This window comes from Motacilla alba, chromosome 4, assembly GCF_015832195.1.
Source record: "Motacilla alba alba isolate MOTALB_02 chromosome 4, Motacilla_alba_V1.0_pri, whole genome shotgun sequence".
Classification (NCBI taxonomy): Eukaryota; Metazoa; Chordata; class Aves; order Passeriformes; family Motacillidae; genus Motacilla; species Motacilla alba.
The window spans coordinates 49,367,573-49,387,944 of NC_052019.1; the positions used below are offsets into that span (position 1 = coordinate 49,367,573).

At 41.9% G+C, this 20,372-nt stretch overlaps 1 protein-coding gene across 3 annotated transcripts in view; it reads left to right on the forward strand.

Moving 5' to 3' along the window:
* Positions 1 to 1,865: 1,865 nt before the first annotated feature.
* The window catches only part of TSPAN5 (tetraspanin 5), an 83,619-nt gene continuing 65,112 nt past the window's right edge, over positions 1,866 to 20,372 (forward strand). The window contains exon 1 of one of the 3 annotated variants that reach the window (XM_038135557.1): positions 1,866 to 2,439. In XM_038135557.1, coding sequence (XP_037991485.1) covers positions 2,359 to 2,439 — 81 coding nt within the window. In that variant the 5' untranslated portion in view covers positions 1,866 to 2,358. The remainder of the gene's footprint in view (positions 2,440 to 20,372) is intronic. The other 2 variants (XM_038135555.1, XM_038135556.1) reach the window with 2 other exon arrangements.

Here is a 20,372-nt window from a genome sequence, read left to right on the forward strand (position 1 = left end):
TAAAAAGAGCAGGGTGCTATGTTCAATACCCTCTTCAAGTGAGCAATCTAACCCTTAAAACCAGACATCCTTAGGCTGATCAGATGATGGGACAACGTGAAATGCTTTTGGCTCTAAAAGGACACTTGGCTAATAACACTATGCTCAATTGAGAAAGCAAGGGAACTCATGTAAATGTGACGCTATAAATGACGCAGGTTGCATTTCTTTTTGAGTTGTTTGGATTAATGGATTGATAGGTAAAACATCTGCTATTGTTATTGAGTTTATCATAATAAATATTACTCTGCAATATTTTGCTCTGCCTGTGAAGAATTAAAATGCTAAAGGGTGCCAACACATGATGTTAGAAGCTTGTTATGACAGTGATATTATAAATGTTTGTATAGTTTGTCACCAATATTTGAAACCAGTTTGTAAAAACAGCACCTTAATATAACACATTATTACCACACCCTACTGTAAGTGGTGATGTGCCTTTATCCACTGGTACAGAACATGTACATTACTAATTAGTCTACCCACTTCCCATGGATGGTCTTGCAAAGACAGTGTTAAAAACAGACACAGGGATAACACTCCTGATAAACTATACTGTCATGGTTAAAGTGTATAGATGTGTTGCATTAATTTCTCATTTACCAAAAACATCGCTTATTTTCATGGATCCATTTCAGCAGATGCTTTTTCTTCTCATCATCTACCAGATGCAATAGACAAATATTTCTCTTTGCTCTCAAAAAAGACTCCCAAGGCCCCATAACTGATGTGATCTTGAATTAAGACTGTCTTCTGCAGTTCTATCAGTATCATGTTTCTGAAGTGTGTTACCTTGCAATCCTGTAGAGATAGGAAATGTATTTTATTATAAAGAAATCTTCCATTTATTGAATCAAAGTTATACTTGCAGAATCACACAAACACAGAATCAATTAGGTTGGAAAAGACCTCCCAAGACTGAGACAAACTTTCACCAATCCCAACCTTGTCAACCAGACTGTGGCACTAAGTGCCACATCCAGTCTTTACTTAAAACATCGGAATGGGCTGCCCGGGGAGGTGTTAACAACCCTTTTTGTGAAGGAATTCCTTCTGATGTCCAACCTAAACCTTCCCTGGCACAGCTTGAGGCCATTTCCTCTCATCCTGTCACACCTGGCACAACCTGCTTTCTGGGAGCTGTAGAGAGTGATAAGGTCACACCCCTGAGCCTCCTCTTCTCCAGCCTCTCTCTTAAGAGCTGGACCAGGAAAACTTTGAAGGCTTGATCCATTGAAATGACGACATCCTTCAGCAAAGAAAACCTTATTATTAATTGCGCTGTTAATACCAGACTGTGTGCACTCTGGATCCCGAAGCGTATGAATACAACTAAGCCCCATAACATTATGGCTGTCAGGTTCAATATAAACTCAGGGGATGTTAAAATAGAAACCCTAGCAATCATTGTGAAATGGTTCTTCATGCGTTCCTGCGCGTGTGGCGCATACGAGATCATGTGGGAGGCGATCTGACGGCGCCCATTGAGAACAACCTGCACGGCGCTATTACGGTCTTGCTCCTCCTCATTACCGCAGCCAGCCTAGAACCGGCGCTGCCCTCCTGGCAGCTCTCCCGCTGCGGAGCGCTGTTCTCCGTGCCAGGCAGGGCCAGTCCTCGCCGTCTCGGCATTCCCCGGCCCGTGTCACCGCGGGCCGCCGGACGGGAGGGACGGAGGGACGGAGGGGCGGCGGGGCGGGAGGCTGGAGGAGCGGGGGGCCGGAGCCCCTCAGCCTGGCACGCCCGGCCCGGGCGGAGCCTCAGGGCCGCTCCCGCCCCGCCCCCAGCGCCGGCGCCCTCGCGCGGCCGGATTGGCGGGGAGCGGTGCCAATCACGCCGCGGGGCGGGGCGCGGCGCGCGCGGCGGCCCCTTGGCGCTGAGGGGGCGCGCGGCTCCGGCCTCTGCCCGGGCCGATCCTGCCCCGGCGGCGCCTTTGGCGGCGGCCGCCCCGCTCCTTGTCGCTCTCTCCTGCCTCCCGCCGCGAGCAGCCGGGGCCTCCTCCATGCGGGAGAAGAGGAGGAGGAGGAGGAGGTGGGAGCTACTCGCCGGCCATCCCCGGCGCCCGGCAAGTCGGAGCCGACCCGCCGCCGCGCCGCTCCTGCCGCATCTCCCCGCGGCGCGGAGCCGGCCCTGAGCGCTGCTCGCCGCGCCGGACCCGGACCCCTCCTCATAATCTTGCCCCCACCCTCCTTCTAGTCTTCCCAGACCCTTTCTCCTTTTTGTTTGTTGTTGGTTTTTTTTGGTTTTTTAAAAAATTCTTCCCCTCCCCCTCTGGTTCTCACCCTGGCTGCGAGCAAAGCGTCTTCATGAGCGCAGAGGATGTCCGGAAAGCACTACAAGGGGCCTGAAGTCAGTTGTTGCATCAAATATTTCATCTTCGGCTTCAATGTCATTTTCTGGGTAAGTGGGGCCGGTTTCGTGTCTTCCTCTGCTTCCTCCTCCTCCTCCTCCTCCCCGGCTGCTGGGCTGGGCACGGCCAGGAGCGGCAGGGACGTGTGGCAGCCCGGCGTGAGGCCGCAGGGGCATTCTACATGGGGTGCCGGTGCGAGGCCAAGGGTGCTGCCGCCTCCGAGCCGACCGTCCCGGTCAGCCCTTCCCCGGGCAAGTTGTGGTGCTGCATTCCTCCACCTCCCGAGGGTGCCGGTTCTCTTCCCTTCCGGCCCTCCTAATTGCTTTTGTTGTTTGTACGAAGCGGATTTCGTGCCTTCTTCCCACCTCCCCGTCTTTTCCTTTTTTCGTGTTCCCTCCTTCCTTCCCCCACCTTTGCTTTGTGGTGGGAGAGGAAAGGAGCAACCAGGCACCCAGGCCTGGAGAGCAAATTGATCTGCATGTTTTCACACTGCCATCCCTGTTCGATGCAAATAATAGAAAGAATCACTGCTCAGGTTTTCTGCCAGTGCTGTTTTAATGATTTCACAGTGATGAAGTTGTGTATGGCACGGGTTTATTATTATTAACTGTTAACACATAGTAGTAGTAGCAATAATAGGATGGAGGAGGGGGGAAAGGGTATTTCCACCCATACCTAAAGTGCAAGCCCGTAGGAGGCCTGTTTGGGCATTTGTTGGGATTCCTGGCTGCGCTGCTTGATCTGCCTGCACAGTATCTTGTTGCACCATTGCCTACCGGCTGTGGAGTAGGAGAACTGTACAGTGAAATGTAACCTGCCTGTAACAGTACTTCTAGCATCTTCTCAGTGTGTTAGATTTGAAAGAGAAGCAGCTGGTTTTGGATGTTCATGCCAAATTTAGTAACTACGGGGGGGAAGGTGGGGTGGGGTGAGTATTCCCACACACGTGAGTGATGAGGTCTTCCTACGACACAGAATGTTAAAGTCAGGTGAAGGCTCTTGCATGTACATTTCCCCTTTTTTACATGAGGTATTCCACAGAGCAATGAGAAACATGCACAAACCCAGCTTGAGAGATTCACAGAATATTCTGAGTTGGAAGGACCCACCAGGATCATTGAGTTCAGCTCTGGATCAAACCCGGATAGTGTGGATGTGTTTTTGAGAGCCTTTGGAAGCAAGTTGAATGAGTATTTGGCATAGTTGCTTGTTTGGACTAGAAAGGAGAATTGGGGGAAAAAAGCCCCAACACCAGCTTGAAGGTTATGGGTGAAGGTAAGGAAGAACAGAGGAGGGAAACCTTTTGGGCAGTGCTGGGCTTCTCTGTCCCCTTGGGGAGAGCAGAGGTCAGTGGTTACATGGATAGCAGGTGTCCATAGCTAACCTCAGGTCTCTGTTCCTGGAAAATAAACATATCTGAAGATGATGTTTTGAAAGGATTGGAGTTTTGACTAAGTCCACTTTCATACTATATTACTTAAACAAGAAGGTATGCTACCGGAGTGAAGCCGACTGTGGCTTTATGTCAGTGTTTACTTGGCCCCAGACCGACCCCTGCAGATGAACGGTAGTGAGCTTTGTAGTATTTTTACCCTACCGAGCTGATGTGGTTGTGCTCTTGGCTCATGTTTCGGTGGTTGAGTTTGCCGTGGTTCTTTGCCCTCGTCTGTTTCTTTGTTTTGATTTTGCTGGGCATCTGTTGCTGTGAACACGGATATTTTTCAGCAGGGAGCAAGTAGTGTGAGGAACACTTGTGTGCCATGTCCTTGGATTGAGAGAGGGAGATTATGGTGGCATATATATAACCATGTTAACTTGCTGTTTCAGACACTGTCAGTGTCTCAGAAGCTCTGTGTCCTGTAATTTCCTTCATTTTATTCTTTGAAGGTGAATGTGTGGATGGTGCAAGTGGGGAAGTGGTTATGTTTGAGGTTTTCTGTAACTAGTCTTTTTCTTACTCCTGTATTCCTGAGGCCGATGCAGTGTAGCTTCTGCATGATGGCAAGTGTGCCTGTGTTGTACACTGAACGGGCCAAAGGCTTCATACTGCTGGAATGCTGATCTGAGAGCCTGGAAAAATATAATTGTGTATCACCCACTCTGCCAGTTGCTTGATGTGAGGCCCTTGCTTGCAGATTTCCTCTTTTGTAAAATGCTAATTGTCTAATTTGTGTTCCTGGCTGAACTTCTTGAAATTCATGAAGACCAAGCGCTTTGAGAGTTTAGTAATTTCTTCAGAATATTGTAATCTCTTTATGAGAAAGCCTGCATTTATTACTGTGTCTCTCATGATTTGGAGTGAAAACATAGGCAGATATTGTTATTGAATACATGTTAATATTATTTTTACTGAAGTAATAGCAAACTCTTCAATGACTGGGCCAGAAAAGCTGTAAATGAAAATTGCAGATTCAGTTGGTTGTTTACAGAAAGTGATCATCAAAAAGAGCCACTAATGCAGTCATTGTAAATAGACTGAAATGATGAAGAGGTCGTCATCCTAACACCATGACGCTTTCCAGGATCTTGCAAACAGGGAGCACACCTTGTTAGGCCTTCTGTCTGAGTGTTATTATATAGTGATTTTAACACAACCTTTTAAAATGTTAATGTAAACAAAGAAAATACCTCTATTCTGCATCATAAAAACAATGGACTAAAAATAAAGAGAACTGAGTTGGAAGAGTAATGATTTTGACAAGAAAATTGTCAGCACTTTGAATAGCGGAATAATACAGATCTGCTGAAATTATGCAGGGAATAATTGTACTTGCTACTTAAAATGAAGTTATTACAAAAACCTGAGGCTTTAAATAGAATAGGGGCCAAAAAATGGCCAGACCCTTTTGCCTTTTTTGTTTTATGTTGGTCAGGTATTTCATGCCTTAAAAACCACATCAGAATTATGAGAATAATGAATATGGAAAAATTGTGCTCCAATGCTGTGTGTGTAGTTGTGACTAAAGATGACAGTATGCTTTTTGGAGGTTGTTCTCAGGCTTGCACTGGCCCAGGTAGCGTATTCTTGCCTAAATATGTGTTTCATACTGTTGTAGAAGACAATATTATCTGCTGAGTCTATGCATAATTAATGTTCTAGATATATTTGCAGGCTTAATTTCTTGTGGCAATTCAGTGTTAAAGTTGGTGAATACTCTGGAAATGTTTGTTCAGAAGAGCTTATTTTATGAGACTACTGTGCTGGTGAGGAACAGGAAAGCTCATTGGGCAGCTACCAAAGTAATATTTAGGGACAAAGAACTAATAGGCACACATGTATGTAAATCTGAAGCTGGAAGCCGGGGTAGTGTTTCCCTTTGCCGTGCTGCGGCTGAGCACACACCTGTGCTTGGGCTCCTCTGCCGTTCTGCCAAGCACCACGTGCTCTGTGTGCCACCTTTCCCGGCTGGCAGAGACACTGCTTCTTCATGAGCCTTTCCGCTCTTGCCTCGGTAAAGCAGAAAGCTGTAGTATGAGGTAACAGAACGCTTTCCTGTACTCAAAGCAAGCAAACAAACAATGCTGCCTTCCCCCTTTGGCTTCCACGCAGAATGATAACAAAGGTATGGTGCAAAAGGTCGAAGTAGGCCGCCCTGCTTCACTAAAGGCAAGAACTAGTTCCCTCTCTTTCCCCCCTTACTTTGGGAAGACAGTTTTAGGCTGACTTTTAGTTCCAAGAGTTGTTTTTAATTGTTCTTTCTGCTTTTTTATACTTGATGGAAACCATGGATGTGTACTATTGTTGAGTTCCATCTTTCAGTCCACACTTCATTCCACTGACCCTGGTCTAATTGGAAAGATGTATAAAAAGCAGTGACACCTCAGAAACTTTTGCTTTAGCTGGTGATTCACTCTTAAGTTATGAGCTATGCTGCAATTATGATACATCACCATATTACGAATCATAACTTGTGTTTTAATTTGCTTGGCATCTGCTATATTTGATGGCAGCCATATGGGAATCTAGATAGTCTTCTGAATTACAGAAAGGTAGCAGGAAGAAAATAAGGTTATGTAAGTGTGTTACAGGAAAAATGTTGGACAAGTACACTGACCTTTAAAGGACAACCAATAGATCGCTTATTAAATTCTGTACATTGTTGATAGTTTGTTTTTCAGAGGGGGAGAGGATAATTCTCTGATGTCAGCTGATTTTCAGAGATGCGCAAGGAAGTTTTGATTTTATAATTTTTCCCTTGCCACAGTGTTTAAAAAAAACCCCAAACAAATCAATGTGAAGCTTGTTCCATGCAATTTTGAAATGCATTCTGTAGCATTTGATCTTTAAAATTTTGCATTGGGAGGATGTCCTTGCAGTGGAAGTGGAAGCATTCTGTTCATTTCCCTCCTCTCCCCCTTTTATGATCAAATGACTTTTTTATTTTACATTTCTTCATAGCACAGATGAAGCATAGCTAAGCATTCCACCAGCGGTCTTGCCAGAAACAGAACAATTCTTGTTTTGGGCAAGTACTCCACTGGTTTGTCACAGTGAAAGGCGGGGGTGTATATATTGATGAAATAGATGCATTATTGTGAGGCTGGCATTCGTGAATTCCTCAGTGTCTCTTTCAGCAGATGTAGCCTCAGTCTTTCAAATGCATATAAAAATTTAGTAATTGCTGGCTGTGGGAGACTTGCTTCAGATCTGTAGAGGTCATTCTTAGAATAAAAGTTTTCCTTGCCTTGTGTTCCCTCACAACTTTGTGGTAGGCTGTTATCATAGGTAATATAAAAAAGAAATAGCTGAGGAACTTTGGAGAAACTATTCCTTTCTCTTAAAAACTTGTTTTGCCAAAATTGAGTGTTTATAAATGTGCTACTGTTTTAAGTTATTCGATGTTTCTAGTTTCTGCAAGATTGAAGAAGCATAAGGGAACTAGAACTAGAGAAAACCCGTTGTGATTAATTGTGTGGCTTCTCTTGTTTGATGTCAATGTGCTTCAAGCGAATATTACTGGAACGATCATGTGCAGCTTATATACTTTCCTTCTGTGTTAAAGATGAATTTGGTAACTGTATTTGCCAGTCTTCCACCTTGACTGAATTGTCACAGTACATTTTTTCTGGTGGCACATCTATCTCAAAGTATGAAGAGTCAGTTTTGAATTTTCAGTGTGTCAGTCAGGGAAGAGCTGATCCATATGAACGGCACCCAAAGCACGGGCAGCCCCAAGAGAATACTTGTGCCAGTGAAACATCTTATGGATATTTGTGTGTGTGAAAAGAAGTTAGCACTGGTCCTAATCCCATTGCCCTTGTTGCATGTAGATGATATTTCCATAATAAAAGCAACAAATCAATGTTCTGCAACACTGAATTTGAAGGCGGATGTGCTACCTTAATTCTAATAAGGCAGCCTTTGCACTGTGAACTTTTTGGTGTACCTATTAGGTATGTACATATTCAACTGCAGTGTAAGATGTAATAGGTGTGTAGGGAAGGCATAAGCTGTTCCAGGGAAGAAAGGCTGGTTTTTTTGAGATGGGAACCCAGAAGACATGTTCTTGTAAACAAACAAAAAAAATTACATACGAGGCACGGTTGATGTAGGATAATTTTCAGATTGAAAATGTGGGAGAGAATTTTTTTTTTTTTTGAGGAGGTTGGTGGAGTACAGGGGTTTTTTTTTTTGTTTGTTTGTTTTTTTGGCTGTTGTTGTTTTTGTGTGGACAATAGTAAGAAGAAAAATGTAAGGAACTTCTCTGTCCTCTGCATGGACATGAGTTTGAAAGTATGTATGTAATCTGTTACTTAAGAATGCTTTCTTAAACCTAATTCTATAGATTACAATAATCCTGATGTACTTCTTAGTGAATTTTAATTTGTTTTTTATTCCTCAAACTCTCTAAGATGCAAGTTAATGATTAGTAGAGGATGAGAAACTTGAGCTTACAGTTAGTGAAGTATAATTTCCTTTCGAGTCCCATTCCAGAAATAGACATTTACAGTTTATGATGGAAAAGAAATATAAACTGATTTTGGCACCAGGGCTGCTACAAGTTATAAATTTGGAGCAAGAAGCTGATGTGTTTTTAAGTGCTAAGGCTGAATACTTCAACAGTTCATATTCCATTAACCAGGAGCAGTAACCTGTGAAGATTTGGTATGGGCATTTAGAATATAATGTTTTGCTTGCTGTTAAAACCGGAGGTGAGAGAAAATATTTTTGACCCCAAAAAAATCATTTGACCTAATTCTACCAGTTAGGAAATTCTGGTGTTTAACTATAGTTCTGTAGGGGAGCTTTGTTTTGCCCAAAATACGCAGCGTGCTTCTCAAATGCATGGCCTGTCAACAGGACTGTAATTGTTTTATTGATGTAGACAGGCGAGCAAGGAGCTGAACAGCTCATGAAGTAACCCAGCTCTGTTAGAGATGACCCAGAAGTCACTGTCAACATTAGCCATAAAAGTATCTTCCAGGATGGTAGTATTTTAAACTTTTTCGTATCTGACTTTTCCATCAGCTTTAATTTTATAGTGACTTTGTACTCATGTACAATTTGTCTGTTTCTGATTAAAAATTAGAAAATACTCTTACAATGCAGTAAAGAATTAAAACAAAAAAAGCTTATCCAATTTTTAATGAATGTACTGAACTGTACTTCATGACAGTTTTACAGTGCAAAATCCAGCAATACATTAGGCCTTAAATCAATAAAGAATAATCTGTTTCTATTTCATTGCACTGTCACGTGAATTTGGAAGACATCCTATTTTTTTTGATTATGCTGCTGCTCCTGCCTTGAAATATCCTATCTTGTGATGCAGGGCTCCAAAGAACGCTTGCTGGGTGAGACTCCTGGAAGGGTTTACAGTTTTTCACATACTTTGAATTACATGCACAGGAGAAATATTGATAAGATGTTGTAAAGAGGTCAAAACAACAAAAAACTTCACTGGCAACTTCAGAGAAATCAGAGAACTTTGGCAAACGTTGAGAGCAGCATTCACTCAACATAAAACACTTCACAAAGCATTGACTTAGTCCGTTCAACTTAGCAACTCCAAGTCCATCTGATTTTAGGTTACTCAGAACTCTGAGAAGAGGGAGTTAGTAGAAGATAGAGGAAGACAGAAAGACAGATAAAATATAGATATGAAAAAATATGGCTACCTCTCCTAGTTCCAGCTGAGAGAAATTCCAAGAGGAGATAGGGTCAAGACCTGTGCTTGCCTCATGCTTCAGTTTAGTACCCTTTGGCTTTCCTGGGCCCTTCTCCTAGGTTGGACTTCAGGACATCTGTCCCCTCTGGGGCTAGACTGGGCTCCAGGGCTGTGGTGTGGCAGGCAATGGTGACCACTGTGTGGCTGGGATACAGGCCCAGAGGGGGATATGTGTGTGCAGAGCGGGGCATCACCTCTCCAGAGCAAAGCCTGACCCACCTATTCCCTACACATGCACCCAAAGTACTTTGAGCCAGCAGTCCTTCCAGTCTCTCGCCTGTGGTTCTCTGTGAGTACAGATTTTCCCTGATTTCAGCAGTGTTTTGTGCAGGTGTAAGGGTTGGTGTGGGTGGATGTCGCTGTTGGCACAGTGCTCAGTGTAGCTGCGTCTGTAACGTACACAGAGATCTAGAGCAGTTCAGCCTTCTCCGTATGCTGGCATTTAAAAATGTCACTAGCACACTGAGGCTTGCAGTCAGGGGTGCTTGATTTGGTATCAAACTCTGACTCAGTGTGATCTCATATAACCTCCAGATGGCCTGACTTGCAGAGATGCTAAAAACAGTCAGATCCTACTTCTATAGCTTTATAAACTAAATGAGGCTCTAGCAGTATTTATCTTAATACACATCAGTCTCACCATCAGATTCTTCAGCTAATGTTTCAGCTTTCCAGTCACTTTCCTCTGGACAGCATTTAGAATAAGTATTTCATCACACACACAGGATCTTATGAATGAACTGTCAATTTTCCACAGAACTGGGAAAAATCAATATGCCTCTTCAAGGCCTTGAAAATCCCTCTGCTCCTAGTGAAGACTCTGTTACATCAAATCATATAGAAAACCATTTCAAGCAATGTTCCTGACGTGTGGTGACAGAAGAGCTTTTTTCCTTTTGTAGCAAAGCAAGGAAATATTATGAAAACACTTTATGTACCTATTCTGTACCTGTTGCCTCCTGGTTTTCCCAACAGCAAAACTTCTTACAGGGAAAAACAACCAAAGAATTGTAGAACTTGTGCTTTCTATTTCTCCTCAATAAGCAAGAAACATTATTTCTAAAAGTATTTAGTTCTTCTTTGTGGTATTGAATTTAAAAAAAGCATTAAAAGAAGACTAGGTATCTTCAGATATGTACAACATTTTGGATTCATAGAGGCTTCTGTTTTGCTCACTTTGTCAGTATGATATTGGTGAGTGTAACCTGACTATGTCTGCTGTCATTGCTCTAGTAGGCTACTCTTAGAGGGTACTGAGTAGGAAATAAGTGGTGCTGCAAGAATGTTTGCAGGAACTCGGCCTGTGGGCTGTTTCCTAGTGTTAATGGATTATGCTTTATTAGAGTCCGGCTTTATTTTTGTTGATTTAGGGGCTAATCTTACATGACTTGGAACATTATTTTGTGTCAGGATTTTCTCTGTGTCAAGAGGGCAGTTTCTCTGAGATGAGCTCTGGTGCCCCCAGCAAAGGTGTGTTGGATACCTTTCCTTTGCTTACCCATGTAGGGCATATACTTACCCTTGTGAGGCTGGGTTCTGTGTGCTTCCCTCTCACTGAACTGCATCTCTTCTGCTACATTCTGTTTTCCACAGTGCTGTGATTTTAAAATTTTGTGATTTAAAAAGCTTGAAGGGAGTTGCCTCTATGTGCTGTAAATGGTTTTTATGTAGGAGCAGAGACACTGAGGAAAAAGGTTCCCAGATAATGGCAAGGGTTTTGTTGCTTTATGCGGGGCTTCAGTTAGCTGTGTCACCTTGTGGAAGATGTCTCTGCAGTGCCATGTGACTGGAGTGTTTCAGACTGGAGCATAGAATTTGGATATGGTGACATTTCACAGCAATGGGTCCTTCCAGGTAATGAGAAGGGTTGCCAAGTAACCCCGGGCACCTCTCAGCTTGGAGAGGTGTTGTACTGTGCACAGAGAAAGAGTTTCAGATTTTTTAATTTTAATTTTTGACATTTAAATATAAAACCAGAAAGATTCCCTGTTCCATGTGGGTAAGAGATAGCATCTTGTAGAAATTGTCTTCCTGACTGCCAGTTCATTCACATAGGTATATGTCTTAAAGGAATAAAGTGTGAACTCAGTCAGTCCAACAATAATTAAATCTATAATTAAAGTAATTAAAAAGAAGAGCTAAGACTTGTAAAATTTAAATTCCTATTTTCCAAAAAGTTATCCAATTAATTTCTAGATGAAAATTCATCCATCTGGCTTGTGAAGACTGTTAAATATATATATATATATATATATATATAAGATTGCAGTTAAAAATAACTAAGGTCCAGTTTTTAATGAATATTGCTTGATATCACAACCATTTTCTTGTTTCTTTTTTGTTCTGTGGCCATTAAGGGGGGATGTGAACTGCTGCCTAACTCAATTTTGGTTTCATCTCTGAATGCCTAGGAGGACCTTTTTCTACTGCAGGGCCACTTCCCCCTTTGGTTGTAGGAACCTTTCAGAATTGGTGTTCATGTGAGGCCTTGCAAATTCTGGTATCAAAATGAGAGCAGGAGGTGGCAGACAGCTGAGGCTGGCAGAAGGCTGCAGAGCCAAATGTGTTAATGCAGCTTCATGGACCGACAGCAGTCAGTTACCAGTGAGAACTTTCTCATCTGGGTCAATTTCTATCGATTTGCTGTTTGGCTCCAAGAATGAAGTGTGGGAAGATGGTAGGACCGGCTCCTCTTTTCCCTGCATAGATCAGCTTAAAGTGATTGTACAAGCGTGGCCCCTTTCAGCTCTAAGTGAAGTGGTTTTGGACTATGGAGTACACAGAGATGTAAGACATGGTGCTGGGGCAAGAGTTGGCTCACTCCAGTGAGCACTGGTATGTAAGTGCTGCCGCTCCGGTGCACTTTGATCGTCACTGTTTTTGGAAGAGTTATGACGGTTATCTGTTTACTCCTGCTTTCTCAGTGGGGTTAGAAAAACAAAAAGCAGTGATTGTTTTCCAAGGTTATTGTAATGTGAACTTAATTTGAACTTAAGTGGACAGCTGCATCATTTACCTCTCTGGTTTCTTTTCCTTCCCATAAATGTTATTCCAAACACAGTGCCACTCCCTCTGATAGTGCTAAACCTTCGTTGGAGTGGTGTGCTAGATGGGAAACGACCTCTCTGAGATAGTTTGTCATGATTATCCATTCCCAAGTAGTGTCCTTTCTGGTGGCTTGTTACATACAAAAGGTTTGTATGCATTTAGTGCATTTATTTTGTATATCTATATAACACTCTGCATGCATGTGTATATATATATATATATGTGTGTATATATATATATATATATATATATATATATATATATATATATATATATATATATATATATGCACTCATGTAAATACATAATCTATACACAAAATAACACAGTACTTAAAAAATTGTTCTGATTGGCTAGAGGAGGAGTTTATTAGTTTATGTACCTAAAAGCAGGACTTGAAGGGACTAGATATCCATCTAACTGCTGTTGCATGCAGAGAAGGACTTTTTCTTCCTCTGACTGTATTCTACTGCTCTGTTCCTGCTGGGAGCTCTGGCATGGTCACAAGTAGTGTTCCCACTTCAGCTCTGTGGGGCTGGGTGTGGTTTGAAAACATTGCTTTCTTTTTGTATTCTTTGTTTTGAAGACAGGCAAAACCACTGCCTGGGTAGTCTAAAGGTCTGTGGTGTTATTTGAGTCAATGTTTTATTCTGCAGAAACTTTTTCATGCAGATAAGTGTGTGTTTGACTCAGGAACGTGAGGCAATTAGATTTTTACGTGGTTTTATATCCTTGTTGGCTTCTGCTTTCCTACATTTTTCCTAAACCATTCTCATACCTGTGGGAGAGGAGATAGCTCCTGAGCGGATGCAGCTAATAACTTTGCATATTAAAGAAAACCAGTCCTTGCATATTAAAGAAATCCTGATGAGTCTGACACTCAAGGGTTTGTGCTACTGTAGCAGGTGAATGAATTGTGGCTCCCATTTGGCCATTTTAGTGGCTTTGAATACCCTTCTCTGCCCCACAGATTCATAATCCTGTCAGGTGTCCTGCAGGGGGGCTGGCATCTGACAGAGGGAAAAGGACAGCTGTGGGCTGCAGTAGCTTTTATCTTCCTCATCCCAGAAATAGGGGTGTGTGTAGGATTTCCAGTGAACTCTCCATCATCCCGTATTTCATATCTTGTTTTAGATGTCGTGACTTTTAAATGACAGTGATGAAGTACTCCACTTACTTGTGGTTTTCATGTCAATAGCAGCTCACTACTGCCTAGAGAAATTACCACGCCTCTTGTAAATTTCCTGTTCTTGTTGAGTTTGCCCTCCTTTCAGTTTGTGCTCTACTGCAGCTTGCAGAGGCTGTTCTCTCTGTTCCAGAGAAGCCCCTTCTGTGGCTCTCCGTGTATCTGTGTGTGTTCTTACACCTGGAGTAGAAAGCTCACAGGAGCCTCTGCAGAGTCCCTGTCATGCTGCGAGAGAGGCAGTTTGTGCTCTCTGTTACTGGGGTCCAGCCACATGACTGCAGGAAAGGGGGAAGAAGTAAAACCCCAACACTGGCTCATTTTTGTACCATTTTATAAGGTACTTCTTCCTATTTGACTTTTGTGTGCCCCTTTCAGAGTAATGTACAAGCATCTCCTTGTGAAACAGGAAGCCTCGTGTTGGTGCAAGACCTCCCAAATCACACCTGTGGGAGATAATCCTTCTTTAGTTACTGTGTCAAACTGTAAGTCTGGTGAATATCAAAACCTCTGATGTGAAGAATTCACATTTCATAACAATTCATAGAAAATTGCTGCAGGACTGAGTCATGTAGAATCAAGTGAGGTGGAATGGATGAGGCTGTTTTAGAGACTAGCATGATCATGGAGATTTGAGGGATGTGCTGTGTCTCCTGTTGGCACCACATGGAAGGCCTGTTGCTGTTGAAGCACAGGATCTCAATGATGTTTTGAGGCTGGAGTACAGGACTGAAATTTAAATAGCCTGGTCATTGTCACTGCTGTATGAGTTAGAAACATTCTGTAAAGTCCTAAGTACTTTATGCTGAGAGTTGGCGGGACTCCTTTTTTGTATCTTTGGTGATGTACCAGAACTCCAGCGAGTATTGCTATTTAAATCCTCGTAGTGTACTAGGGTCAGATTCCCATTTATGCTAAGAGGCTGCCTTGTTCCCATCTGCCACTGTAACATGTCCTTAAAATGACTGCAGATGATATTTGTGGAGCAAGGTAAAATTCTTTGGGTGTAGCTGTGTTGTCAAAATTGTTCAAGTGAGCAGTATTAGACTCCTAACTTGAGGAGTTTCAAGGACTTTATTAGATGGAAGGATGGACTTTGCATTGTGGGATGTGATTGAGCTTCTGTATAAATGATGGTGTGAAGAGAAACCTGTAATTTTTCCCAGAACAAGGAGGAATGGGATATACACATTTGCCCATAAAGCAGAAGGTGTTTAAGAATGTAAGCTTATAAAAGTGAGAGGGTAATCCTTTTTTGTTTGATAAAAGACCTGCCTTGGTTTTTTTTTTCCACCTCCGTCTTTCCTTCTGGGAAGATACTTTTCTGCAGTTATTGTTATCAAAGTGCCATCTTGTCATTGTTTCACTTCATTTTGTTAGTAGAACTTTAGTTAAAAACTTTCTGCCTTGGAAAAAAACAAACCCAAAAGCAAACCGAAACAAACACCCGTAAAGTTGTTTCTGAATTCACAGAAAACAAACTGTGGATCAATTATTCAGTGCCTTCCCTCTCCCTCACCCACTTCCTGATGTGTTATTAATTTTGCATGAGCCCCCTGCTTAGCCCTTCATGCACTCATAGAGTGCACAGGCTTTCAGCACTGTAAATGACTGGGCACTTACTACATAAGACACTCTGCATAAGAGCAGATCCTGTTGACTTCAGTGGGAATCACTTGTTGGCAGCTGCATAATTGTTTTTCAAACAATGTAGGTTTAAAAAAAAAAAAAGCAAACAAAAAAAGGGAGGATGTGTGAGAAAGCCCAAAGAGGTTCCCCAAACAAAACACTAAAAAGTCATTCAAAGGAGCTGGAGCAATTACTTCAGTTGCCTAAGTAGTTAAGACCTGGCAAAAAGGGTGAAGGAGTAATCCAACCAAAAACTCTGGCAGAGAGCAGTCGAGCATACCAGGGAGTGTTCCTGCTCATTTGTGTTTCAGAATAAGCGTCTTCCCGGCCATCCATTGCCTCGTAACTTCCCTGCAGCAACAGGAGCTCTATGAGACTCTAATCCTTGGAGCAGTAAGAGAACTTAGCTGATGAAGGACGCAGAGTTCATCCTCAGCACACAGTTGCGACTGTGTTCTCTCTGATTGCAGAGTAATGGTGTTCTTGTATGAAATAGCTTTACGTGTGCTGAAATATGTGCAGAAAACAGTGGGTTTTGCAGGCTGTTTCTGCACGCCTTGCTACCAGTCTGGGCAGCAAGTTGGTCACTACTGTCATTTCTTATAAGCAGTGATTCTCAGCACTTCATTGAGTACTGAGTCCTGCTTTTGCCAGGCATGTACATAATAACAGCAACTTAATGATACATCTGTGTACCAGGCAGCTGCTAATGCCCAGCTCTAAAGCACCACTACAGACGTGCTCTACCAGCAGCCACATAAGAAATCTCCACATTTTATTAGTGGCATCTGAACTTTAACAACAGCTTAGGCTAAAGATAATGGCTTCTGTATGAAATATGTTCTATTCCTGCTAATGCTGTCTTATCAAGTAAGCTAGTGTGTGAGATAGAAGAATTTCTGTAAACAAAGCATAAAAGGTGTGTATATAAATCATGCCTGAAAATCAATTTACAGCTGAATGGGGATTGAACCTCTAGGTCTAGTTTTGTTTATGCTTTGGTGATTGATAGAGAAAAAGTAAAAACAGTCTAAGTGCGGAACTTGATGACTGTTGCCTTTATTTCCTACTACTGGATTGTTTCAGCACTTTGTGGTAAAGTAATATGAGTAGATAGTTACAGTTTGTGCTAGTAGCAATGGTTTCAATACTGTTAAAAGTAAACAACAAGAGCCACCTTTCTTTTTGTCCTTGAGGAAGGCTTTAAAGAAATGTGAAGCTGATTCTTACTGATGGTTTAGGGAAAAAAAAATGGTCAAGGTTAACAATCTCTAATTTTAGATTCATCATACCACCAAGTGAGATGAGGAACTTTGAGCTATTGCACTGAATCCTTAGTCTGCTACATTGTCACACACCTTTATGTGAAACATTAACCTCCAAATCCAAAAATTGCTCCAAGGTTTTGGAGGTGAGTGCTGAGCCTTGCCTTTTGACCACATTCAGTGCAAGGGAGTTCCCTAGGGGAAAGAATCTTGCTGTTATTTTTCCCTGTGGTCTGTTAAGAAACAAGGCATCTACAGTTCTTATTAAACAAGTCGAAGTGTTAATGATAAAAAAATGTTTCTTTAAAGATTCTGTAATCTGGATTTCTTTTACCTTTGTGTGGATTAACAATTTACCTAGAACAGGTTTGTTTGTTTTTAAATATGTTTGGCTGTGTTTTATATGGTGTGAAAGATGTGATAAAAGGACATTTTTGAATAATCTTTAATTTCTGCCTGGGTGCCATACAATTCAAAGGTAGTTTGGAGTTTGGTTTTGTCCCAGAGGACATTTGAAGATGGTGTCCTTGCCAGCTAACCCATCTTAAAGCTTGTGTGAGGTACAGCTTCATGGACCAAGTGGGAGGCTGGTGAAGGGTGATATGGGAAGAGAACAACTTCCCTCGGGGAGGATGTGACTGGGAGAACCATTTTGCTACTGGAATACCAGACTGGTTTACCTGCCTTGACTTGAAGCCAGGTAGGGGTTTCTCTGTGAGTGATACCCATGTCAAACACCAATCCTGCAATTAGTACTTGGTATAATTAGTAATTTCTATGGACAGACCCAATCTGTAAAAACCTGCCTACTGTACACTGAGCAATGTCCCTTGGGAATATTTAGTCTTAATTAGCTCAAGTCTGTGGACACATTGTCGTTTCCATATTGTTTTCAAAGTCTGATACCTTTGATCAACCCCAGGCTGAGTTAGGAAAGCCCAAGGTATGAAAGGAATGGTGAAATCTGCAGAGTTATAGTTACTAGAGAAGTTATGGAAACGAAACCATTAATACTGGTCTGGTATGACCCAGTAGGAGTTTGTCTGGAATGGTATTTCTGCTGTACTTTGCTGAAGGGTAATAAAGGTGAGGTTTTTTTCCTTGAACTTTTGGGATGAATCTGTCTAGTGAAAATTTTCTTTCTGGCTTAACCTGAGATAATGCCAGCACTTTTTACTTCATGGTCTGCAAGCTATTACAAAATTTCAAAAGGAATTCTCAGTGTTCACACTGAGAGTAGGGTGAGGTTTATGTGTTTGTTGTTTGTACAATGTTCCTAACAAATTATAATCATCAGTAAAGTAACTGGAAGCAAAAGGAGTAAATTCTCCTAAGGTTCAAAGGTTAGTATTTGAAGTAAATTTGTGATCTTATTAAAGGTAGCTCTGAAATTTTCAAGAAATTGTTACTTTAATGAAAATATATGGCATTAAAACATTGTTTTAAATCCAGACACATTCACTGTTAATCAGTTCCCTTAATATGGGTATTTTGCATTTAAAATAAAATGTTCTTGGATTTGGATAGGACTCAAGAATGAAAACTTGCACAGGGCTAAACAGAAAGTTGTTTTGAAGCTTTTATGGGTGATGTGCTGTGAGGTGTTCTAGTCTTTTTCCTGTGGTGTCTAATACGCTTGGTTGAAGCATTTCTTCATATAGAAAATAAATAAAATAAGGTGTCACTGCCAAGGAGGACCTCAGCCTTTTTTGGATATGCAACTAAGAGGCCATACCTGTGATTATGCTGGACCAGGCAATAGGTGTGTTTCAGGTAAATATCCTCAGAAAGTGGCCAGTGGTAGAGAGTTGGTGAGAACTGTAAGAAATAAGGCAGGTACATAGTGATAAATCTTAGGGAATATGCTCTGAATCCCCAGCCTTTCAGATCCAGAATTAGTATCTTTGTACTTGGTATCACTGTATGATTTTTTTCTTTGTGAATTTATCTGGTTGATCGTTGAATCTCTAATTTTCTGAAGCAAATGACATCCAGTACCTTTTTCCCATTAGTATTGGCTTACTTTGGGAGAGGTGGAGTTCCAACAGGCATCTAATAAAGCATTCTGCAGCCTGGAGTCAATTAACTTTCATGTTCATCTGCTTAGCTTCTGGGAAACCACAATGAAAATTCTGCATCTGAAGAATGTAGCTTAAAACACCTTTTATCTGCTCCCTGCTGTACCATGCCCCTGGCTTTTCCTCATAATACCATTAAGAAACAAATTTTGGACACCTTCCTTTTCAGTGGTTCGGATGATTGAATTACAAATGTAGGAGGCGTGTAAAGTCAAGTGAGTGCACCAGTCCAAGGCAACTACAGCTGGATGTCACAGATGAAAAAGCTTGCTGCTGGGAAGAGGAGCTTTAAGTTTCCAGATGGTGACCTAGTTGGATCTCCACACAGCTCCTCCAGTTACAATGAAATAACCATTTTCAGCCCAGGCCATGTGTAACAGTAAGACATACAGTTGGCAGTTTTTTATGTAGGATTGCAATTCCTTGCAGTTATGTCCTTTTTCATCCTCTCTTTCCTGTGCTTCACAAAAGGAAGAAACGTGCAAGCCTAAACTCCCAGAATCTTTATTTAATTTTGCCATTGATTACAGTGCATTCTTATTAAGTAACAAAATAGTGTACAAAAAATGAGAATTCTGTCATGGGCAGGTGAATCTGAAGGGTGTTCTCAGGCAGATGCCAGATGATGTCTTCCTGTGATTACTATATTGGAAGATTCCAGTAATTGTCTGTAACATAAAAGGTCAAATGTAGCACTTACCTGTTATTTTGGAAGGAAAGGTGTAAAGTTCCTTTCTTGTCTGGGCCCCGAGAGAGCTCCTAATCAAATGTGTGGGTTATGGGCTGTGCTGCCTAGGCCGTCTGTGCAGCAGAGATCAGTGTTGTGCTGAGAGCAGAACCTGAGGGGTTGCAAAAGGTAGATCAGTGGCCAGGCAGGAGAGGGGGGTCATTGGTGCTGTAGAAGTGTGACATCTGGAAGGTTGTGTTGTAGCCCAAGAAAATTTGTTAATCAAGGCAAGTTTTTAAGAGTCATCTTACCTTATATGACGGCATTGGACATCTGATAAATTAAATATCTTATTTATTTACATAGTAGTCTTGGGAAGGAAGGAGGAATGTGCTGTGGATGACAGCTAGTATTGACTGGCCGATGAAGAGAGAGGCAAGAGAGCAACATAAACCTGATGGCATGATCAGATCCTTCAAAGCTAGGTGACCATACAGAGACTGACTTGAGATTTAAGTTAGTTTACTGGGCTTGAGAATAAGGAAAAATAGCTTACAGAGTTCTAAGACCTTCTGTTTTACTTAAAAATAATAAACAAGTGCTTCTGAATGCCTTTGTAAATTCTTATTCCCAGGGCTCAGGTCCATGATCTGATCCCCTTGGGAACTGGATTTCCAAGTAAAGAACTTAGTCTAGTTGCTGTAGGAAAGCTAAAAAAAAAAGGGAAAAGCCTTGAGAAAACAATTTGGTAGCTGTTCATCGTGAGATCTGTTTTATTTGTTGCATGGGGATCTATTTTGGAAGTACTTCAATGAAAAGCTGGACAATGGAGCAAAACACTTCAAGGCTTAGCATTTAAACGTGTACTACTTTGGTTGCTTGTTTTGGTTTTCTTAAGTTTTTAGGTGTGTGGTTTTGTGTGTTTTTTTGGGAGGCTGGGTGGT